Here is an 18,482-nt window from a genome sequence, read left to right on the forward strand (position 1 = left end):
AAGTAAGGTTTAAGACCTCACACAACTAAACCTAACAAATCCCACACACAGCAAGCATTTAATTTGACAGCAACAGTGGAGAGGGAAAAACTCCCTCTCTAACGAGGAAGAAACCTCCAGCAGAACCAGGCTGGATGTGGGCGGCCATCTGCTTTGACCGGTTGGGGTGATGGGATAGAGGGAGAGAGAAAAGCACAACAACAACAACAACAACAACAACAACAACAACAACAACAACAACAACAACAACAAGAGCACAGGCAGGACGGTTGGACCAGGGACTGGATACAGGCAGGATGGTTGGATCTGCAGCTGCCCATCACAGACACCAAACTTTGAGTCCTATGATACCTGTAGGTGAGGACAGAGTGGAGGAGAGAGAGCGAGAGAGAGAGAGAGTGTTGGAAAAATACTACATTTAATCATTGAAACATATTTTGCTGAAGCCTCATTAGCTGTGCTGTAGCTTTGAAGTTTCCTCCCTTCTGCTCTGCAAGAAATAGGGAGTACCGGTGTGTAGCATCCTTATCTGATGAGCCCAATGCTTTGTGCAGAAAATATTTCCCACGTACTGTGTGACTATGCACCTCCCAGAATGCAATACATATTATGAGCTGAATCCTTGTCTTCTCTTCAGTGAGAGGAAGTTGCCTTTGCTGTAAACTGCTCACTCCTTGCAAGTAAAATCCTGAAGAAGGTCTCAACTGATTGTGTCTGCTTTATTTAAGATTTACAAAGGGAACTAACGATTTCCCTAACAGAGAGAGAGAGAGAGAGAGAGAGAGAGAAGCACAACTACTGGAGAGAAAGAGACAAGGTTAGTTAAACATGGGACAATGATGGGAGGTTATTGGACAGAAGAGGTAGAAGGAAACAGAGGAGCTCAGTGTATAAATTAAGTCCCCCAGCAGTCTATGTCTATTGCAGCTTAACTAAGAGATGGTTCCTGTGACTAACAATCATTGCCAGTGACCTGAACCATCCCTAACTATAAGCTTGATCAAAAAGGAAGGTTTTAAGCCTAATCTTAAAGGTGAAGAGTGTGTCAGCTTCTCGAACCTGAAGAGGGAGCTGGTTCCAGAGGAGAGGAGCTTGGTAGCTAAAAGCTCTGCCTCCCGTTCTACATTTAAAGACTCTAGGAACCACAAGTAGCCCAGCGCTCTGAGAACGAAGCGTTCTGCTGGGAGCATAAGGAACTATGAGGTCTTTAAGATAAGAAGGAGCTTTATCATTGAGTACTTTGTAGGTGAGTAGGAGAATTTTAAATTCTATCCTACATTTTATAGGCAGCCAGTGCAGAGAAGCTAATGTAGGAGATATGTCCAACAGGCAGAATCCAAACGGTACAGACAGGGATCGGGCATGACACAGTTAAACAACAGACGAGACACTGACACGGGATAAATGCTGGAGAGTCGACACATGTAAGGTGATCCAACAATCTGACGGGGAACTGAGGTAAGGACTGGTGATTAAATAAACAGAGTTGATTACTGAAACAACTGAGAAGGCACGTGACTAGAAACATAAAGCAGAAACTAACCAAACAGAACAAAACCTGGAAATCTGACAAAATAAAACAGGCAACAGCAAAATAAGGGTCCAGGCTGTGACAGTAGGGGATATCTGGAAAATGATAAAGAAGATGGGGGGTGAAGGGAGAGAGTGGGGATGTCAGGCTGCGGCAGAGAGCGGACCCACATGCACAGTGCCAGGACACGAGGTAGGTGGTGAAAAATCAGAGTTAATTTCAGTAATCGTTGTCACAGACAGTCCAGGTCATACACAATAGAACATAGGATTTAAGTACAAAAGGAGCAGGCTTAATTGGGTCCATAGACAGGCTAGAGATGTCCAACTCGAGACCTCCCGCTCGACTCAGCATCGATCTTTTGAAGCGGAAGTGTCGTCAAGCAGAATCTCGAGCGCGTTCCGAATCACGTGACCAATGAGAGCGAGAGGTGTCGATACGTCACGTGACTGCCGAGCGACTTAAGTGCAGTATGAACGGACGGTTGTTTTAATATGTCAGAGCTTTATAAACGTGGCAAGCGGTCCGGAGATGATCTATAAGATGATAGATGATCTATAAGATAGACAGGTTTCACATTTCAGACATCTGTAATGTATTTATGACAAGTTCAAAATGTAATTAAAGACTAAAACTACATTTTGACAAGTCGCAATTCCAATACAAATATCTTTATTAGTCAGACATCAGTGCCGTGCAAACGGCTCCTCTCTAAAGCTGGAGAGGTGGTGAGAATGTGATTAAAGTCATGTTCTGTGGAAAAATAAAATGAAATAAAGGTCTTTGATTAAACTAACTGACAAACATGTCTCCTCAACGTAGTAATAAACAGAGTTGCAGAAGAACAAATACAGCTCTAATAACATCGGACATCAAACATGTTTGCCACATCAAGGCTACTTATACATTATTATCCAGAGAGAAACACAATTACACACCTTTGATTAAACAAGTTTTATTTGACAATAAAACATAGACTGTGGTCCTGAACAATCACGTATCAGCGAGGGTTTGATGGTCAGTCTGCTCAAGCAGTTCTCATGCACAACCAGCAGATGTCGCTGTTGTGACTGTGTCGTGATGGTGTCGAGCAATGTGTCGATTTCAGCCCAACTGTATCATAGTTGCTCAGTGATTCACGAGGCTTCGATTTCGCCATCTCTAAGACAGGCAAGGTTCAACAACATATTAATCACGGCTACAGTACCAGTCCGGGTTGAGTAGAAGTCGGCGGTCAGAAGTGCGGAACAGGATCGGAAACGAGATGAGCTGAACTGGTATCTGATGCAACGTGACGACTTGTATTCACAACGATCTGGCAACTGGCTATGGTCAGTACTGGCGCTTAAATACTGAAGACTGATTGCTAATTATTGACAGGTGTGCATGGTGAACCGTGAGTGACAGGAAACAGCTGTGACATGGATGAAACCAGAAGTCCTCTCAAAATAAGGCAGGAAACAAAACCAAAACCTGACAACAGGGATGAAAACAGGAAGTCCTTTAGACTAAAACAGGAAACAAAACCAAAACCTGACGGGAAATCCAGTGATATGAGTGAGGGAATTACAGCTATTACTGATAAGAACAAAGCAGACATGTTGGTCAGCAGTTTTGGTAAAGTGCATTCATCTGAGAACCTGTCAGTAAATGAACGAAGAGGGAGAGAGCAGGCGAAGGAGGAAAACAAAGATGCACTGGGAAGGAAAGAGGACGTTGATGATGAAGTAAATGTGTCATTTACAATGGGAGAGTTGGTGAGAGCAATAGAAGAATAATACTGCTCCAGGGAAAGATTACATCTGTTATATAATGCTTAAGCATCTTGGCAAAGTTGGGTTATGTAAGCTGTTGTCTATGTTTAATAGAATATGGGAAATGGGTAAGGTGCCAAAAGGATGAAAGAAATTAGGAAAACCAGGGAAGGATCCGAGTAATCTGGGCAGCTATAGGCCTATAAACTTAACATCTAACGTTTGTAAAATTATGGAAAGAATCCATAAAGAGTAGATGAGAGACTGACGTACTTTAAGAGAAACAAAATCTGATAAATAAAAGTCAAAGTGGTTTTAGGAGGGGAAGAGGAACTATGGATCTAGGGCTGTGTTTGGCGCATGAGATAAGAAGGGCTTGCGTTAACAAGAAGCTGGTAGGTGCTGTTTATTGATGTGGAAAAGGCTTATGATATGATGTTGAAGGATAGTCTGATGAATAAGTTACATGGGCTGGGTGTGAGTGGAAGGTTATTTAATTGGATAAATTATTTTTTTGGATAGCAGATGTATTCAGATGACGGTGGGTCGGGAGCTGTCGGTAGAAATCGAGGTGGAGAATGGCACTCCTCAAGGTAGTGTAAGTAGTCCTACCTTGTTCCTGGTCATGATCAACAACATTTTTAATAATGTGCCTTAGAGTTTAGGAAGAACATTATTCGCTGATGATGGAGCATTATGGAAGAGGGGAAGAAATAAAAAACACCTAGGTAGTAAAATTTAGGATGGGATAACCAAAGTACAGTAGAGGAATAGGGGATGAAATGAAGCTTTCACTTCTCAATAGAGAAAAGTAAGGTGATGCTCTTTACTGAAAGGAGGAAAAAAGAGCAGTGTGAAATAAAGTTTTATGGGGTTTTGTTAGAACAGGTTGATTCATTTAGTTTTTTGGGGATGACATTGGATTTCAGATTAACATGGAAGGAGCACATTGATGATGTATTGAAGAGGTGTAAGAAAGTACTGAATGTTATGAGGTGTTTGGCAGGACTGGAGTGGGGAGCTGATGCTTTTTCACTAAAAAGCATTTATAGAACCTTGATACGGTGTCGTTTAGACTACGGGAGTATAGCATACTGCATACAGCAGTAAAAACAAGGCTTGATATTATTCAATCCAAAGCCACTAGACTGTGCATTGGAGTGACTAAAACCTCCCCAGTGTGTGCCATGCGGGTGGAAATGATGGAGATGCCTCTATGGTTGCATAGAAAGCAGATTTTAGTTAGCTACTGGTTAGGTTTGGAAGGGTTTATGGGTGAACACCCTACAAAGAGATTTTGGAGTAGTGCTGGGAAAGCCAGGGCATAGAGTTTTAGTCAGGGGGGGAGGAGAGTCAGCTAGAGAAATGGGTGTATTGGTGTGGGAGTTTAGTCTGACGGTATTTTGGCCAAAGATGTCAATATGGAGGATGGAGAGTCCAGTTGTGGATCTGGAGATGTTGAGTATTAAAAAAGGAAAGGAGTGTGGGGATTAAAATATGGAGTTTTATTTGTATGCAGGAAGGCAATACCCAGGGTTCGTTCATGTGTATACAGATGGATCTAAGGATCCTAGAACTGATAGAACCTGTGCTGCAGTTACAGTGCAGAGTCATAGCACAGACATGGTTAAAAGAACATCAAATGACCTGAGCATGTATTCAGTGGATATGTATGCATTGTTAGTTGCGTTGGAGTTCTGCACAGCATTAGGGCTGGAACATCTAAATATAGACAGGAATTACTGGTGAATATTCTGTCATTATAATCAGGAGTAGTAGTAGAACAGAATGTGGTAGTTCAGTTTGTGTGCATACCTGCTCATTAAGGAATTTTTGGTAATGAAAAAGCTCATAAATTAGCAACGGAGGGTCTAAAGCGTGTTCAAACTGACCTCACTGTTGCGTTGTCAAAGTCTGAGGGGAAGAGTGTGGTGTGAAGGAAGGTAAATGAAAAAAGGCAGCAGTACTGGGATTAGGAGACAACTGAATAGGTTGCAGAAGAAAGTGGGAGAGGACAGAGGGTGGAGCAGGAAAAGAAGAGAGAAGTGGCTTTTACCAGTCTACGAATGGGACACAATAACTTAAACAGTACGCTACATATACTGGGGAAACATGATGATGAGCTGTGCAGGCAGTGTCAAGTGGTGGTAACTGTAGAACGTGTGATGATGAGATGTAGAAGATACAGCTGTGAAAGGGAAGTTATGATGGAGAATTTCAGCAGGAGAAGAATAGAAGTAAAGCTGAGTGACATGCTGACCAGCAGGGGCGCTGATAGGCAGCCTGTATTTATGTTCATGAGAGCATCGGGTCTGGTTAAGAGGATTTAAGATTTTTCCTGTAGAGGGCAGCAATGCAACCACTTTGGATGCCGGCTGCCGTAAACCCCAAAGAATACGAAGAAGAAGAAGAACTTTGAAGAATCAGCGCTCATTTCCATTAACTAATTAATTCATTCAGTATATTTTGGTGAAAATATACATATATAGTAAAGGGATGGTGGCTCATAACAAGACGAGTTTTCTGCGGGGGTTCTTTTCGGTTATTCCTTTTGAGAGCTGGATGCATGATGGCGTCGTGTAACTCGTGTATTTCCTACGGTCCTTGAATGTATTTCTCCATCATGGCGGCCTCTGCGTCCTCTGTGCCCGTACTCGGCCAATGTGGGTTTTATGTGGAAAAGAAGAAACGTTTCTGTAAAATGGTCGTCAGGAGCGGGAAAAGGTTCTGCGGAGAGCATGCCATTATGGTGAGTTCATAGAAACAGTAATTAGAACACGGTCTAAAACAGTATTCCTCGGACGCCAATAAGCGTGTCAGGTGTTAGCTTACCGTGGGTTCTGGAGAACAGTGAAAGTCCAATTACACGTGTCACCGTGTGTTTGCTTTCAGGAGGAGGGTGGCAGCAGCAGGAGGATAGTTTGTCCTCTGGACCCCAAGCAGTGAGCCATTTTCCTATTATATACGTCGTTTAAACTGGAGAACAAGGATTGCTGTTAGTGGTCATGTGTTAAAGTAAAAGGTTCATCGCTGGTTCTGTGAATGTCTCTGTTTCTGGAAATTTAGTACCGTGAGTGAAGACAAACTGGACAAACACCTGAAAAAATGCAACAACAGAAGCAGAGCCAAACCTGTACGGCCTCTGTCCACTGATCCTCATTGCACACTGTCAGACGGAGAACAGCCACATTGTGAGTGTGTGTTTGTGATGCTCTGCAGGTTTATTATGTGGAGAACATTAATGCTGGAGTAGCTGATGGACAGAAGATGCTGCAACAGGTAATGGCTGCCCTGCTGCAGGTGGAGCAGCTTTGTCACTCATTGACGTAATGTTTATGTTCCAGGTGAGTCTGTGTGATTTCAGCAGGATGCAGTTGGAGAGTCTGGTGAACAAACTAAAGTCTGCATTCACAGGTGAGTTGCCTGTTTTCTGTTAAACATGGCAATTTCAGCTTGATCTAAAATTTTCCCAGAATCCACCAGAAAATATCTAATACAACTAGAAAAAAATTTCTCGAGAAATTACGTGGGAGAGCTGATCTGCTGCTGCAACGATGCCAAATGCTAATTAAGCTGCTGACGTCACAAAGTTGACTATGACAAAACAATGAAAATGGTGAAAACAAGAAAACGATGACAAAATATGGCGATTAAAAAGATGACCAAGGTCTTTTTATGACAAGGTTAAAATGACAATGATTCAAAAGTTGACCAAGGTAAAAAGATGTCAAAGATTAAAAAGTTGACCAAGGTGCATTGTTGACAATCATAAATAAGCTGACTAGCTTTTTCATTTGAGGAAAGTATTTGTAAATAATTACTTAACTCTGTAATAGTTTAATAACTAGTAAAAATTTACCAGTCAGAAACAAAAATCTTGCCATTTAAGGTAATAAATTACATTGGTGCTTTCATCTTGAAAAGATTTAGAGGTCATTTGTGAGTGATTACTAAACTATAAAATAGTCATTAGATAGTAATAATTTATCATTCAATAGCAAGAATATTAGAGCAAAAGATTTAGATTAAGCCCTTTCAGAATAAAAACCCCTAATAAGTGTGAGTGGTTATTTACTGAATTGTAAAATAGTCTCATTAACGATTGGTAAGTATTTAGAACCAGAAATGTTGTAATCAATCTTGCCATTAAAGGTAATAAGTTGTAATTGGTGCTTTTATTTTGAAATTATTTAGAGGAAATGTGTCGGGGTAATAGCGTAACTCAATTAGTCTTTAAATAATCATATGTGTGGGTAATTACTAAACTGTTAATCTATCTTTAAATTACCCATCCAAGAGTAGAAATATTGCTATTAAAGCTAATTGTTTGGCTTGATGCTTTTATTTTGAAATTATTTAAAGGAAGTGTGTGCTTAATTACCACACATTCAATACTGTACTTGACTAATCCGTAATAAGCATTGAACTGCTGTTTACACTGAGCATCAGGAGTTTGACCTGTCAGTCAAATCTGCAACTGCGCCGTTGCCATGGAGACGAAAGGCGGGAAGATCAAGCTCGCTCTGTGAAAGCAGACTTTCAGCCTTGATAAATAGGCTTGTTCCAGCAAAACCATAATAGTTATTACAAAAATATTTTCATTTTATGAATCCCAATGCTTCCCTAAACAACTTGAGTTAATTTTATGTTTGAGGATGAAAGCTTGTAGCCACGGTCGTGTCCACAGTTTCCCCAGACGTCTACCGAAAATTATCATTAGAGTCTGTGGGAGAAATTCAGGATCTCTGTGCGCTTTGAGGTTGATAGCGACTAAAGTATAGGTCTGAGGGTATAGCCAGACACATCATTAGAAAGAAGACACGTATGACTACGGTTTAGTGAAATAATTACATTGATAGAGTGAAAATTGTGGCTGTAGTGACGAATTAAAACGGAAGTTCTGTCTTTTAAAAAACGAGCCCGCGCACTCTAGCTGTGACATCACGCACTCTAGCTCACAAAATACACACTAATGGAAAAGCTGAAAATGTAACAAAAAACACACTAAATTTAAACACTCAAGTTAAAAAGTATAGAAGATACGAGGACGCTGCTTTACAAGGAGCAAGTTGAACAATAATAGATGCTTTTGAAGTTGAAATGACGTTTCTACGCCAAAGTATGACAATGACAGAAGCTGACGAAAAGAGGGAAGTTGACAAAAAGTTAAATGATGATTCTCATGGACGACCATTATAAAAACACGATGAAAAACGTTTAATAACGTTAAAAGTTGAAAAGCTGAAAACGTGAAAATTAACAGCATTGGTCGTCTAACGATGACGTACGTTGAGAATGTTGAACAATGATTCTACGATGAAGGGTTGAGAAGTAGATAGCGGCCGAAAAACGGGGCGAAATAATAAGAATAACAATAAAGATATAGTAGATAAAGATCGAAGATCTCAATAGTATGAGAGCTGCCCCACTAAAAAGTAACAGGTGAGTTATGAACATTTAGCAACAGTCACATTAAGAGGTTCAGCTGGACACATTTAGATTGTGGCTGGTTTGTTTGTGTTGGACTCTTTCAGGGCTGCAGTGTGATGTGGAGGACAGAGTTCTGTCTCACCCCGTCCTTCACGAAGAACTCCACAACCCAAAGAACGGAGTCTCGGCCTACAAACACCTCAAACAACAGGTAAACCTCTTGGTCAGGGGGTGTCAAACTCATACCAGTCCCTTGCTGGTTTTCCAACTCTCCCTTACCCAGAGCCTGCTAATTACCTACATCAGGTGTGTTATGTCAGTCAGCTGCTGGAGAGTTTGAAAACCACCAGGGACACCGGCCCCCATGGAACGCAGTTTGACACCTTTACTCTAGGTATAACATTGTGAAACAAGGACTTGTTTTGTCCCTGAACTGCATTCAATTTCTGGGGCCAAAACATGTTCTGTTTTGGTAGGTGAATTTTAAATTTGACACTTTCCATAGGACCAGATTTCGGTCCCTTACATTTCCAGGTATGCTCAGTCCTCTATCTTAGGTCACCTGGAGGCGATGGGGCTGCTGGGGAATGGACGGTGCTTTGTGGAGTTTGGAGCAGGTCGAGGGAAGTTGTCTCATTGGATCCATGAGGCTCTGAAGACCCAGGACTACCCACAGACTGGTAGAGATCTGCAGCTGGTTCTGGTGGAGCGCTGTAGTACCCGCTTCAAGGCATGTTGGAACATCTTAACTACAGTCCCAACTCCAAGTTCTTGCCTACGTCCTGACTCTTCCAACTGCTGCTCCCTCTAACTTAACAGTAACAAGGAGCATGATTGGACCACAGTTTGTCAGACATTTTACTTTGTTAAACGAAATGGGTCTGAACAGTTCTGTGTTGTTTCAGGTGGATGGGAAACATCAGGATGTTGGGGTTCATTTTGAGAGACTGCAGGTTGACATTCAGCATCTGGATTTAAGTACGAGATCACCATGTAGTCACTAGTGGTTTAGGTAAGACCTCTTTTCTCTGATACATGAATGTCTGTTTCCAGGTAAAGTCACATTCATCAGACAGAAGAATCTGCCATTAGTTGGAGTTGGAAAACATCTGTGTGGAGCAGCGACAGGTAAGACCAGTCTGCTTCAGATCTAGAAGTCTCATTAATGGTCTTGGAGAATGTAAAGTCATTTATTCTGCTTTCTGTTGTAAGATGTTTTTCCCCACTGTTGGGCTTATAAAGGCATTTTTATTCTTACTCTGCCCAGATCTGGCTCTGCGCTGTTTGTTGGAAACAGCAGAACGCAGAGGAGGTACCAAACCACCACAAAAAAACCTCAGAACATCTGAACTAGCTGCTGAGCCGGACTCTGGACCAGCCCCTGATGGTGTAGACGTGGTTGCTGGCTCTGACTCTGGCCTTGGACCGGTACTTGGCCTGGCAGTGGCCCTTTGCTGTCACCATCGATGTGACTGGCTTCACTATGTCGGTCAACAGTTTTTCCTGCAGCGAGGACTTGGTCCTGAAGAGTTCTCAGCTTTCTGTCGAATGTCTAGCTGGGCTACATGTGGTCGCAGACAGACCAATCAGAATCGGATCAGTCTGAGGGGAGAGGATGAGGAACATGAACCAGCAGATGAAAATGACACAGTGGCTGGGTAAATGTTAAAGCTCAGCTCTCAGTGACTAACTGTACTAGATTAAAGTGAGGGTGGTCGGTTCTGGTCCTCCACGGTCACCGTCCTAATGGTTCTCCAACTCTCGTTGGTTAACTCTCGGCATTGGTTAACTTTTCCAGCTGCTGATTGACTGAAGGCACCTGATGAAGGTGATCAGCAGCAGAGAGAGCTGGATAACCAGCAGGGCAGTGGACTTTGAGGCATTTCTAAGGCCAGGTCCATCCAAAGCAGCACTGCAACAAATACCTGCTTACATTCATATTCCTTTAGTTGCTCCTTTTGGGAATCACAAAAATGTATTGAGACAGATGAGCTGTGCTACATAATAATGTCCAAGGTGCTACATTACCAACTTCCAGCCTGACAATGTGTAACCAGCCTGAATGCCACTGCTGCATCAGGTTAGGAGAAGCTAGTGTTAGTTGTCTAGATGTGGTAAACAATATTAGAAGCTGTAGGTGTTTGTAGAGGCAGGATTGTCACACTCCTGCAGACATATGCACCTGGAGGCTTAATTCTGGGATTGGTTTCCACAAAAACTGCACCTTTTAGCCTGAGATGTGCCATGTAACTATAGACATGTACAGTCGTTTCATAGACATGAATTGACCAGCTTTTTGTGTGTTTGCAGGTTTCTGTCAGCTCCGGAGCGCGAGCACTTTGGCCGTCTTTGCAAACTCCTGATTGACTGCGGCAGAATTCACTTCCTGCAGAACAGAGGGTTTGACAGCAAACTGATGCATTATGTCGACTCCCAGGTCACACTGGAGAACATGTTGCTGACGGCACAGCCACGGACTCAGTCCTCACACCAAGGATGAAGCAATATGGTTGAAATGTTTTTAATAAAGTTTGAATCTTTAATATAACAAAACTCAGTTTCAGATACAACAGTTACGTCTAGAGAACTTTGACCATGCTAACAATTGTGGTGAATTCTTAAAAAAACAAACTATCCATTTAATAATAAATAAAGGGAACATCAATAATAATAATAAAACTTTATTGATCCCACGTTGGGGAAAACGTGGATACCAAAACCTTCAGGCAATATTGTGTTTCAGTCACTCACTCATTTAAATACTAATAAATCCTAAACTATGCAGTAAAAGTACACAGCACTTCTAGTAGAACAAGGGAAAGTGATCTGGGTCTGGCATTATGCACCAGAGTCAAGTTATTCACTGTCAAAGTTGACTATTACAGTATAACATGATACTTTCAAAATGACTAAATCCCAAAATATACAGTAAAAGTGCACAGGTGTGGCTAATAAACACTAAAATATAAGTACACATGTCTCTGGCGACAGTCTTTCTATATATGCAGTATTTTCTTTAGAGGTTTTCCATATTTTCAACAGATCAGACGTCTCGTTATGAAAAGTGCTGTCGTCGTCAATGCCTTGACAATGTTTTGTCGTCTGAACACGATCTAAATAGTCTACAGTTTTACAAGACGTAATCTGACGCAGTTTCATCGTTGCTCGTGTTATAGATGCGGAAGTAGCTTAAAGGAAACAAGGACCGAATAAGTCTACAGGTAATAGCTTTTGAGTCTTGTTTTAGAAGCTTCGCTTATTAAAAAAGCGCATTCTGTGACACGAGCAAAAATTACTATTAACGAAATTCGATCTTGTTACCACAGCCGTAAGAATCAACTCGGAGTCACAACCTTAACCATTGGACCAGCAAGCAATCTATACAGTGTATGTTTCATTAGATATATTCAACATGTTTAAAGACACTTTTTGTGAACAGTGGAAACCAGATCAACTTTTGACCACTGTGTCTTGGTGTTACGTTAAATTTAGCACACATGTGTTACATGTGATACATGTGTTAGTGTCAGCAGCTGTTCTGGGGTCCGTTTCAAGAAGAAGGTTTAACAAACTGAGTTTAAACTAAACTCTGAGCTGATTTACACTGAGTTTACAAACCTGGAGTTTTCGGTTTCAGAACAGCTGAAAAGAGTTGGTTTAAGCAACTCCAAGTTGATTGACTTAGAGTTAAGCGCGTGCACCGCGACGATACAAAGCCCTGATCAATGGAGTGAAGATATTACGAGTCACCGTGGCAACAGGACAACAAATGGATATGATACGTCAAGCATATAGCGACTACAAGCCTATAATCCGTAGAAAAAGCAACACGGCTGCAACGGCGAAAGAGAAAGAATTAGCTTAGAAGAAAATAGCTGCTCGAGTCAATGCATAAGTTTACATTTTAATCATGCAGTGTTCAGCGTAACTACATACTAAATAATTTTAGTATTGTTGTTATACAGTATTTCACTCGTAAAGTAAGGACTTGTGAAGTTTTTCACTCATCTAAGGAGTTACTTCAGTAATTGCATAAAATACCGACGTTTGTATGAATTAAGTGCAGTGTTATGTCTATGCATTTTTAAAATTCCTGTTGTGGTTGATGTGGGATTTGTAAAGTAATGATAATTAAATAATCCAATAAGTTTTATGAAGAGCAATTATTACATTAATCTAATTAGGTTTTTAAAAGTTACCCAAAACACGTAATAATATAAGAATTTAATTTCAGTTTTTATGTAGGCGTAATCCTGCAGACATAAAAGAACGTGGCTAAAAATGAAATATAAAAAACATAATTCAAACAGGTATAAGGCACCATCATGTCATGGATGTAGACTACCTGACCTCCAATATTTGACATAATAAATAACTAAATAGCATGCAGAGTATAGCAGTGCAGCAGCATTTTCAACATCGCTGTAATGTTTTCACACAGTTAAATCTTTTGACTTCTACTCAGCCAACAGAAAGGAGGCAGCGGCTAGAACAACTGGTGGAGGACCTGCACCTCCACCACTGACGCATGCAGAGGAGAAGGCACTCAGCATGAACACTGGAAAGCAGGGGCTGAAGGAATTCCTGGAGGGAGTTCATCAGAACCATTCACTCCCCAGGATACAAGTGCATTTGTAAAATGTAAGAGGCCTACCTATATATTTGATTTATTACATAGGCTACTTTTGATATATCCATTTCTTAGGCTCTGGGTTGGGTTCTTTGTTGGTCTTAACAGATTCTGATGGTAATATGTGAATCTTCCTGTCACAACAGAAGCCCAGGATGTTGTAAGTATACGATTAAATAAAGCTTAAATTATGATAAGCAGTATTATAAAGTGTAATATTAATACAGTTTATACACATCACATGATTTCTGATGTTTGTGTTGCGTAGCTTAAATGATGCAACTTGATCTCCAAGTATATTGACTTTATTATCTCCCCTCTGCCCCAGAGTGTGGAAGAACAGCAGGAGGAGGGTCCGTCACATTCTGCTGCACAGATGCACACCGTTCAGTGATGTTCATTAAATGCCAGAGTTCAATTCTGTAAGAGTAATGAGTAACTATGTCTTGTAACTCTAAATCTTCTTTTAAGTTACCGGTTATTGAGTTGTATAAACTAAATCTCAAGGAAATGTTATACTTGTACCACAAGATTGAAAAGACAGATCTAGAAATTGAAATTCCCAAACACAAGCTGGAGATGAGTGTATAGTTAAAGGTGAATTGTATGAATTATTGGAAGAATCATAAAATCTAACAATTGCCTTTATATTTGTAGGAAATGAAAAAAAAATCCAACAAGTCGACATTTTGTCAACAATACGGCACACAAGAAAAGCTCGACAATCAAAGGAAGCAGGAGGGCAGCACGCTCCGAACCTGACGCCGACTGGCAGCTGGTACGTAACCATCGACGAGGGGCGCAATGGTTTAAGGAATCCGGATTGCATTAATTAAGGACGGTCAAGGGAGACATGTCAACAGGATGCAAGAGCGGATGTCGCCGGCCCCTTGATCAAGGATGACGCTTTACTGATAGATTTGGTGTTCCTTTATTAAATTCCATACGCATACCGTCCGTTACAGCATTCTCCACCGTAAGAGCTATGGTAATACAACATTAAAATTAGCATACTTTAAAACGCACTAAAACATCATTCATTCATACTTCAATAAACAATACGTAAATCCATATAAAAAAATCATATTATTATTTACACTCCCACCAAAATTGTGAATGTAAATCCGTACAACAATGAATAATTTTCAGTGCAGAAATAACCCTTACACCGAAAAAATAACCTTAGGAACCCTCTAACAACAAGATGAGCTTTTGCACTGGTCGCTCAACAACTGAAGTTTTATTGCAACGTTGACCTTTACTGTCCAGTTTCTTATCTCCAAGGGAGATTTTCACTCTTCTTACGAGGCTATCCTCTCTGCTGTCAGTTTCTACCACTCTTCCCAGTCTCTATTCACCTCAAGGTAACAGTTTGTCCACATCCAAACGACATTGCCCACCTTTAGGTTCCTTTTTGCTAAATGCTATTTTTGTCTTGCAATGATTATGTAAACATACGCCCTTCTCCAACGGTACCAGAACTGCTTCGTCAGAAACTGCACCCAACGGCATCTCAGTTTCCCATACAGATCTTCCTTATGGAATGAGCCAGTGGAGGCAGGGCTGTGCTGGTTTTCATCTGAAGCAGGTGATTGGAAGTCAGAGGCTCTAAACTTTTAGGATCCTTTAAGTTATCCACTGTTAGAGATCTACTGTTTACTATGGCCATGGCTTCATACAATACAGTCCTTAAGGAAGCATCATTGAGTTTGCCATGAGCAAGTGATAACGTGGTATTCAACACACTTCTTTATCTGACGCACAAAGTCACTTTGGTTTTGTGAAAGATTTACATGTAGTCTCTTTTTTTAAAGGTCCATGCACACACTTTTTTCATGCTACACAATGCTAAAGAATTGGACCTTGATGTCCTTGGACCTATGTGTCTGTAACTTTTCATGCCAAAAAGCTCTGTACGTAGATCGCCCACACGCCCGTCTGAAAATGTGTGTTTTAAGCTCTCGTCCACAATGCTCTGTTTTAGGAATGTGTCGCAAGCGAAATTGATTGCCACACCCCTTTGAGGAAGCGCGACGAGGCAGTATGTTTGAATGTGTATTCATTACAGAACACATTTAATATACAGTATATCAGACAATTACACATGCACGGAATAAATCAGTATCTCAGAAATTCATAAACAATTTTTACTATTTACAGATTAATCATAACGTACCTGGGAACTCTGGTTTACAAACATAGTTTTGGTTCTAAATACATATTGACCCAATATATTTTTAATTGCTTTTAGTAAGGTGTATGATAAATTAAGTGCTAACATATAACTAATAGAAATGTAGTTATTGTTTTTTTCTTTATAAATTTGACAGTACTATGTCTGCGTGTATCTCAAGTCGTTGCAGGTATCTAGCCTAGAAGTCTTGTTAGCTGGTGCTGGGGACTTCTAGGGTGAAGAGTCCAAGTTGTCATCCATCTTCCTTGGTCTGGATCAGGGCTAGTGTTTCCTGAGGGACAAGGCACTATGTTGGACTTAGACCACCTGTGAAATACCTAAATTATTGTTTTTGTGGCAATACCTAAATAAAAGTTGAATATTATGAAACATTTGTCTGTTTTCCCTCATAAAAAATTGTTTCAGTGAAAAAGCAATAGTCAAAGCCAACTTTATTGTCAACCAATGCACCAGCACTATAATGCTGGATAAGTTACCTTCACAGTTCAATTGCAGACCACAAAATGAATGGGTAAGATTCATAGTTCTGATGAAAAGCATAGGTTTCTGGAGTGGAACAGGTATAGTCATGGGCAGTTGGTTGGGGGAGACGTGAGGATCTTTGTTGTCTTTATCACATTTTCACATTTTGTATGAATTATTGGAAGAATCATGAAGTCTAACAATTGCCTTTGTATTTGTAGCAAATGAAGAAAACCCAATAAATTATTATTTGCATTTATTCAGTTTCTTTTATGGTGGTGGTGGTGATAGTGGATTAAGACATTACGCCGAATCACATCTCTGGCTGTCCATCCATCCTGGTAATCTACAGGTTGGATGGAGTCTTCCTCAGGGTCTTGTATTTGTAGGGCAGGGTGTTGCCCCCCTCTAATAACTGCAATATTGTGGGAGAACAACACATATCACAATAATGTCACGGGCCTCTCAGGTGGTTTCCCTGAGGTGACGTAGGCACTAAAGACGTGCTTTCAACATTTCCACCCAGGCCCTTGTTCTGCAGGGCCACATTAAAGCGCTGCTGGGGGCCTGCTTCAGGTTCTGGTAAGGGGTCAGTAGTGTGGGCTGGCATGGGTGACCCCTATCTCCAGCAGAAGCCGTCAATCTCTCCTAGAAGAAAGTTCATATTACTTTGGTGCTGCATAGAAGTGCTCCTGTGAGTGTATAGCGCATGCAATTAAAATAAGTTTATAGGACATACATGTACTTACCACAGTGCAGCTATGGGGTTCCGAATGTAAAAGGAGCACCTTATACCTGTTTTCTCACATTTAACTAATGACACAACATGTTTTCTCACATTTAGTTAAATGTGCAAAAGTCACAATGAAAATGTTAAATATAAATGTTTAATGTAAATGTAAAATGTTAAATCTAAATGTTAAATGTTTGCCGAGTGGTAAACTGAATATTCATGAATGTGCAAGTAGACTACACCCCTACTCTCAAACAGCGCTGGTCTAAGATCAGAGACGCAAACTCAAACACCTCCAACAGTGCGCGCAAACCCCGCCCACATCTGATCTGGGAAACTTTTGTTTTAAGCCTGGACGTAACTTCGGCTAGCTAGTAAAGTTAGCAACTAATTCTCCACCGGCGCCACAGAAATATTCTATTTAAACCTAATTAACTCCCTATTAATGGTGTTTACGACAGAACAGTCAGTTTGAAGCAGAGCCTCAGCCCGCACACCCTGCCGTTACAAGCCCATTCAATCTCCCCAACGGGAGGGAGTCGAGCTGGCGGCCATGATGGCTTCAACTTCAGGCTTCTCTCTAGTATTTTCGTGCACCGATCCAGAGTCAGATGTGGGCGGAGCTATGCGTACTGTTTTGACGTGTTTGAGTCTGCGTCACTGATCTAGGATATTAGGGGGTGGAGTCTACTTAAATATTCAGTTCGATCATTTAACATTTAGATTTAACATTTAGATTTAACATTTAGATTTACATTTAAAATTTACATTTAACATTTACATTTAACATTTACATTTAGACTTTTGCACATTTAACTAAATGTGAGAAAACATGTTATGTCATTTAGTTAAATGTGAGAAAACTAGTTATAGGCGTTACTTTTACATTCGGCACCCCATATGTGTCACGATCTGGGTTTTGTTTCTTGTTGTTTCCTTGTTTTATTTTGGTTCCAGGTTCCATTTCCGGTTTTATTTTGGTAGGCACTCCCGGTTTCTGTTCTGGTCCTGCTTTACTCCTTCCTGTTTACCCGTTGTCACAGCTGTTTCCCTGTCAGTACCGGTCTTCATTACACACACCTGTTTAGTATCAGTAATCTAGTCACGTTGTATTAACCACCACCAGTGTCCTCAGTTCCCCGCCAGATCGTCGTTTGTGTTTCCTGAGTATCCCGAGTTCCCCTGAGTTCCTGAGTTTCCTCGTTCTAGTGTTTCGTGTCCGTGACCCTCGGTTGTTACCGCCATCTGTAAGCGAACCTGGACTAACTACTTACCGTGAGTTTTGCCTTATCCCTGCCTGTACCTTTTGCCGTGACCACCTGTGTACGAACCCTGCCTGTCTACTGACCTGAGATCGCTTGCTCCCCGTCTGTGTTTAAGTCCGAGATCTTTTTGTGTATGACCTGGACCGCCTACTCTGCTTATTGCAATAAACCCGTGTTTAATCATTATCCTGCCTCGGTGCTGTGCATGTGGGTCCTTTATCTGCCGATCCGTGTCGAGTCCTGTCCCAGTTCAGTCGAGTCCTGTCCCAGTTCAGTCGAGTCCTGTCCCAGTACAGTCGAGTCCTGTCCCAGTACAGTCGAGTCCTGTCCCAGTTCAGTCCAGTCACGCGCAGGTCTTGTCCCAGTCAGAGGACACCACCTGTCGAACGGGTTTCTAGGCACACCCGATCAGGCCCGACGTCTGCTCCGTCGAGCTCGGCGGTTGCAAGCAGCCAAGCCGGCTCCGGAGTAGACGCCGTCTCA

General features: G+C 41.3%; 1 protein-coding gene and 1 long non-coding RNA gene across 4 annotated transcripts; both read left to right on the forward strand.

The window, feature by feature from the left end:
* The first annotated feature begins 1,864 nt into the window (after positions 1 to 1,864).
* Positions 1,865 to 11,687, forward strand: LOC114850793 (tRNA:m(4)X modification enzyme TRM13 homolog). Of its 3 annotated transcripts, none has more exons than XM_055506694.1 (11): positions 1,865 to 2,862; positions 6,178 to 6,227; positions 6,352 to 6,418; positions 6,505 to 6,564; positions 6,630 to 6,699; positions 8,820 to 8,926; positions 9,260 to 9,445; positions 9,621 to 9,693; positions 9,769 to 9,843; positions 9,983 to 10,373; positions 11,026 to 11,687. In XM_055506694.1, the coding sequence occupies exons 1-11, from the start codon at positions 2,860 to 2,862 to the stop codon at positions 11,213 to 11,215; spliced, it is 1,272 nt and encodes a 423-aa protein (XP_055362669.1). In that variant the 5' UTR covers positions 1,865 to 2,859; the 3' UTR covers positions 11,216 to 11,687. The 3 variants fall into 3 exon arrangements, with proteins under 3 accessions (XP_055362669.1, XP_028998217.1, XP_028998215.1); XM_029142382.3 differs by lacking the exon at positions 1,865 to 2,862 and adding an exon at positions 5,361 to 6,034; XM_029142384.3 differs by lacking the exons at positions 6,178 to 6,227; positions 6,352 to 6,418 and having other exon boundaries at positions 1,868 to 2,862.
* A 273-nt stretch (positions 11,688 to 11,960) lies between these two features.
* On the forward strand, positions 11,961 to 15,771 carry LOC129603745 (uncharacterized). Its single transcript, XR_008693957.1, has 5 exons — positions 11,961 to 12,102; positions 13,181 to 13,356; positions 13,454 to 13,505; positions 13,674 to 13,767; positions 14,003 to 15,771. It is a non-coding gene; the product is annotated as an uncharacterized LOC129603745 (long non-coding RNA).
* The last annotated feature ends 2,711 nt before the right edge of the window (positions 15,772 to 18,482 follow it).

Source organism: Betta splendens, unplaced genomic scaffold (assembly GCF_900634795.4).
Source record: "Betta splendens unplaced genomic scaffold, fBetSpl5.4 scaffold_27, whole genome shotgun sequence".
NCBI lineage: Eukaryota > Metazoa > Chordata > Actinopteri > Anabantiformes > Osphronemidae > Betta > Betta splendens.

Coding starts and splice junctions, on each gene's coding strand:
- LOC114850793 (XM_029142382.3), top strand. CDS start 5,894: ATGTATTTCTCCATCATGGCGGCCTCTGCGTCCTCTGTGCCCGTACTC. Junction 8,927..9,259: donor ACAAACACCTCAAACAACAG/GTAAACCTCTTG, acceptor AGGTATGCTCAG/TCCTCTATCTTAGGTCACCT. Junction 9,446..9,620: donor GCTGTAGTACCCGCTTCAAG/GCATGTTGGAAC, acceptor GTGTTGTTTCAG/GTGGATGGGAAACATCAGGA.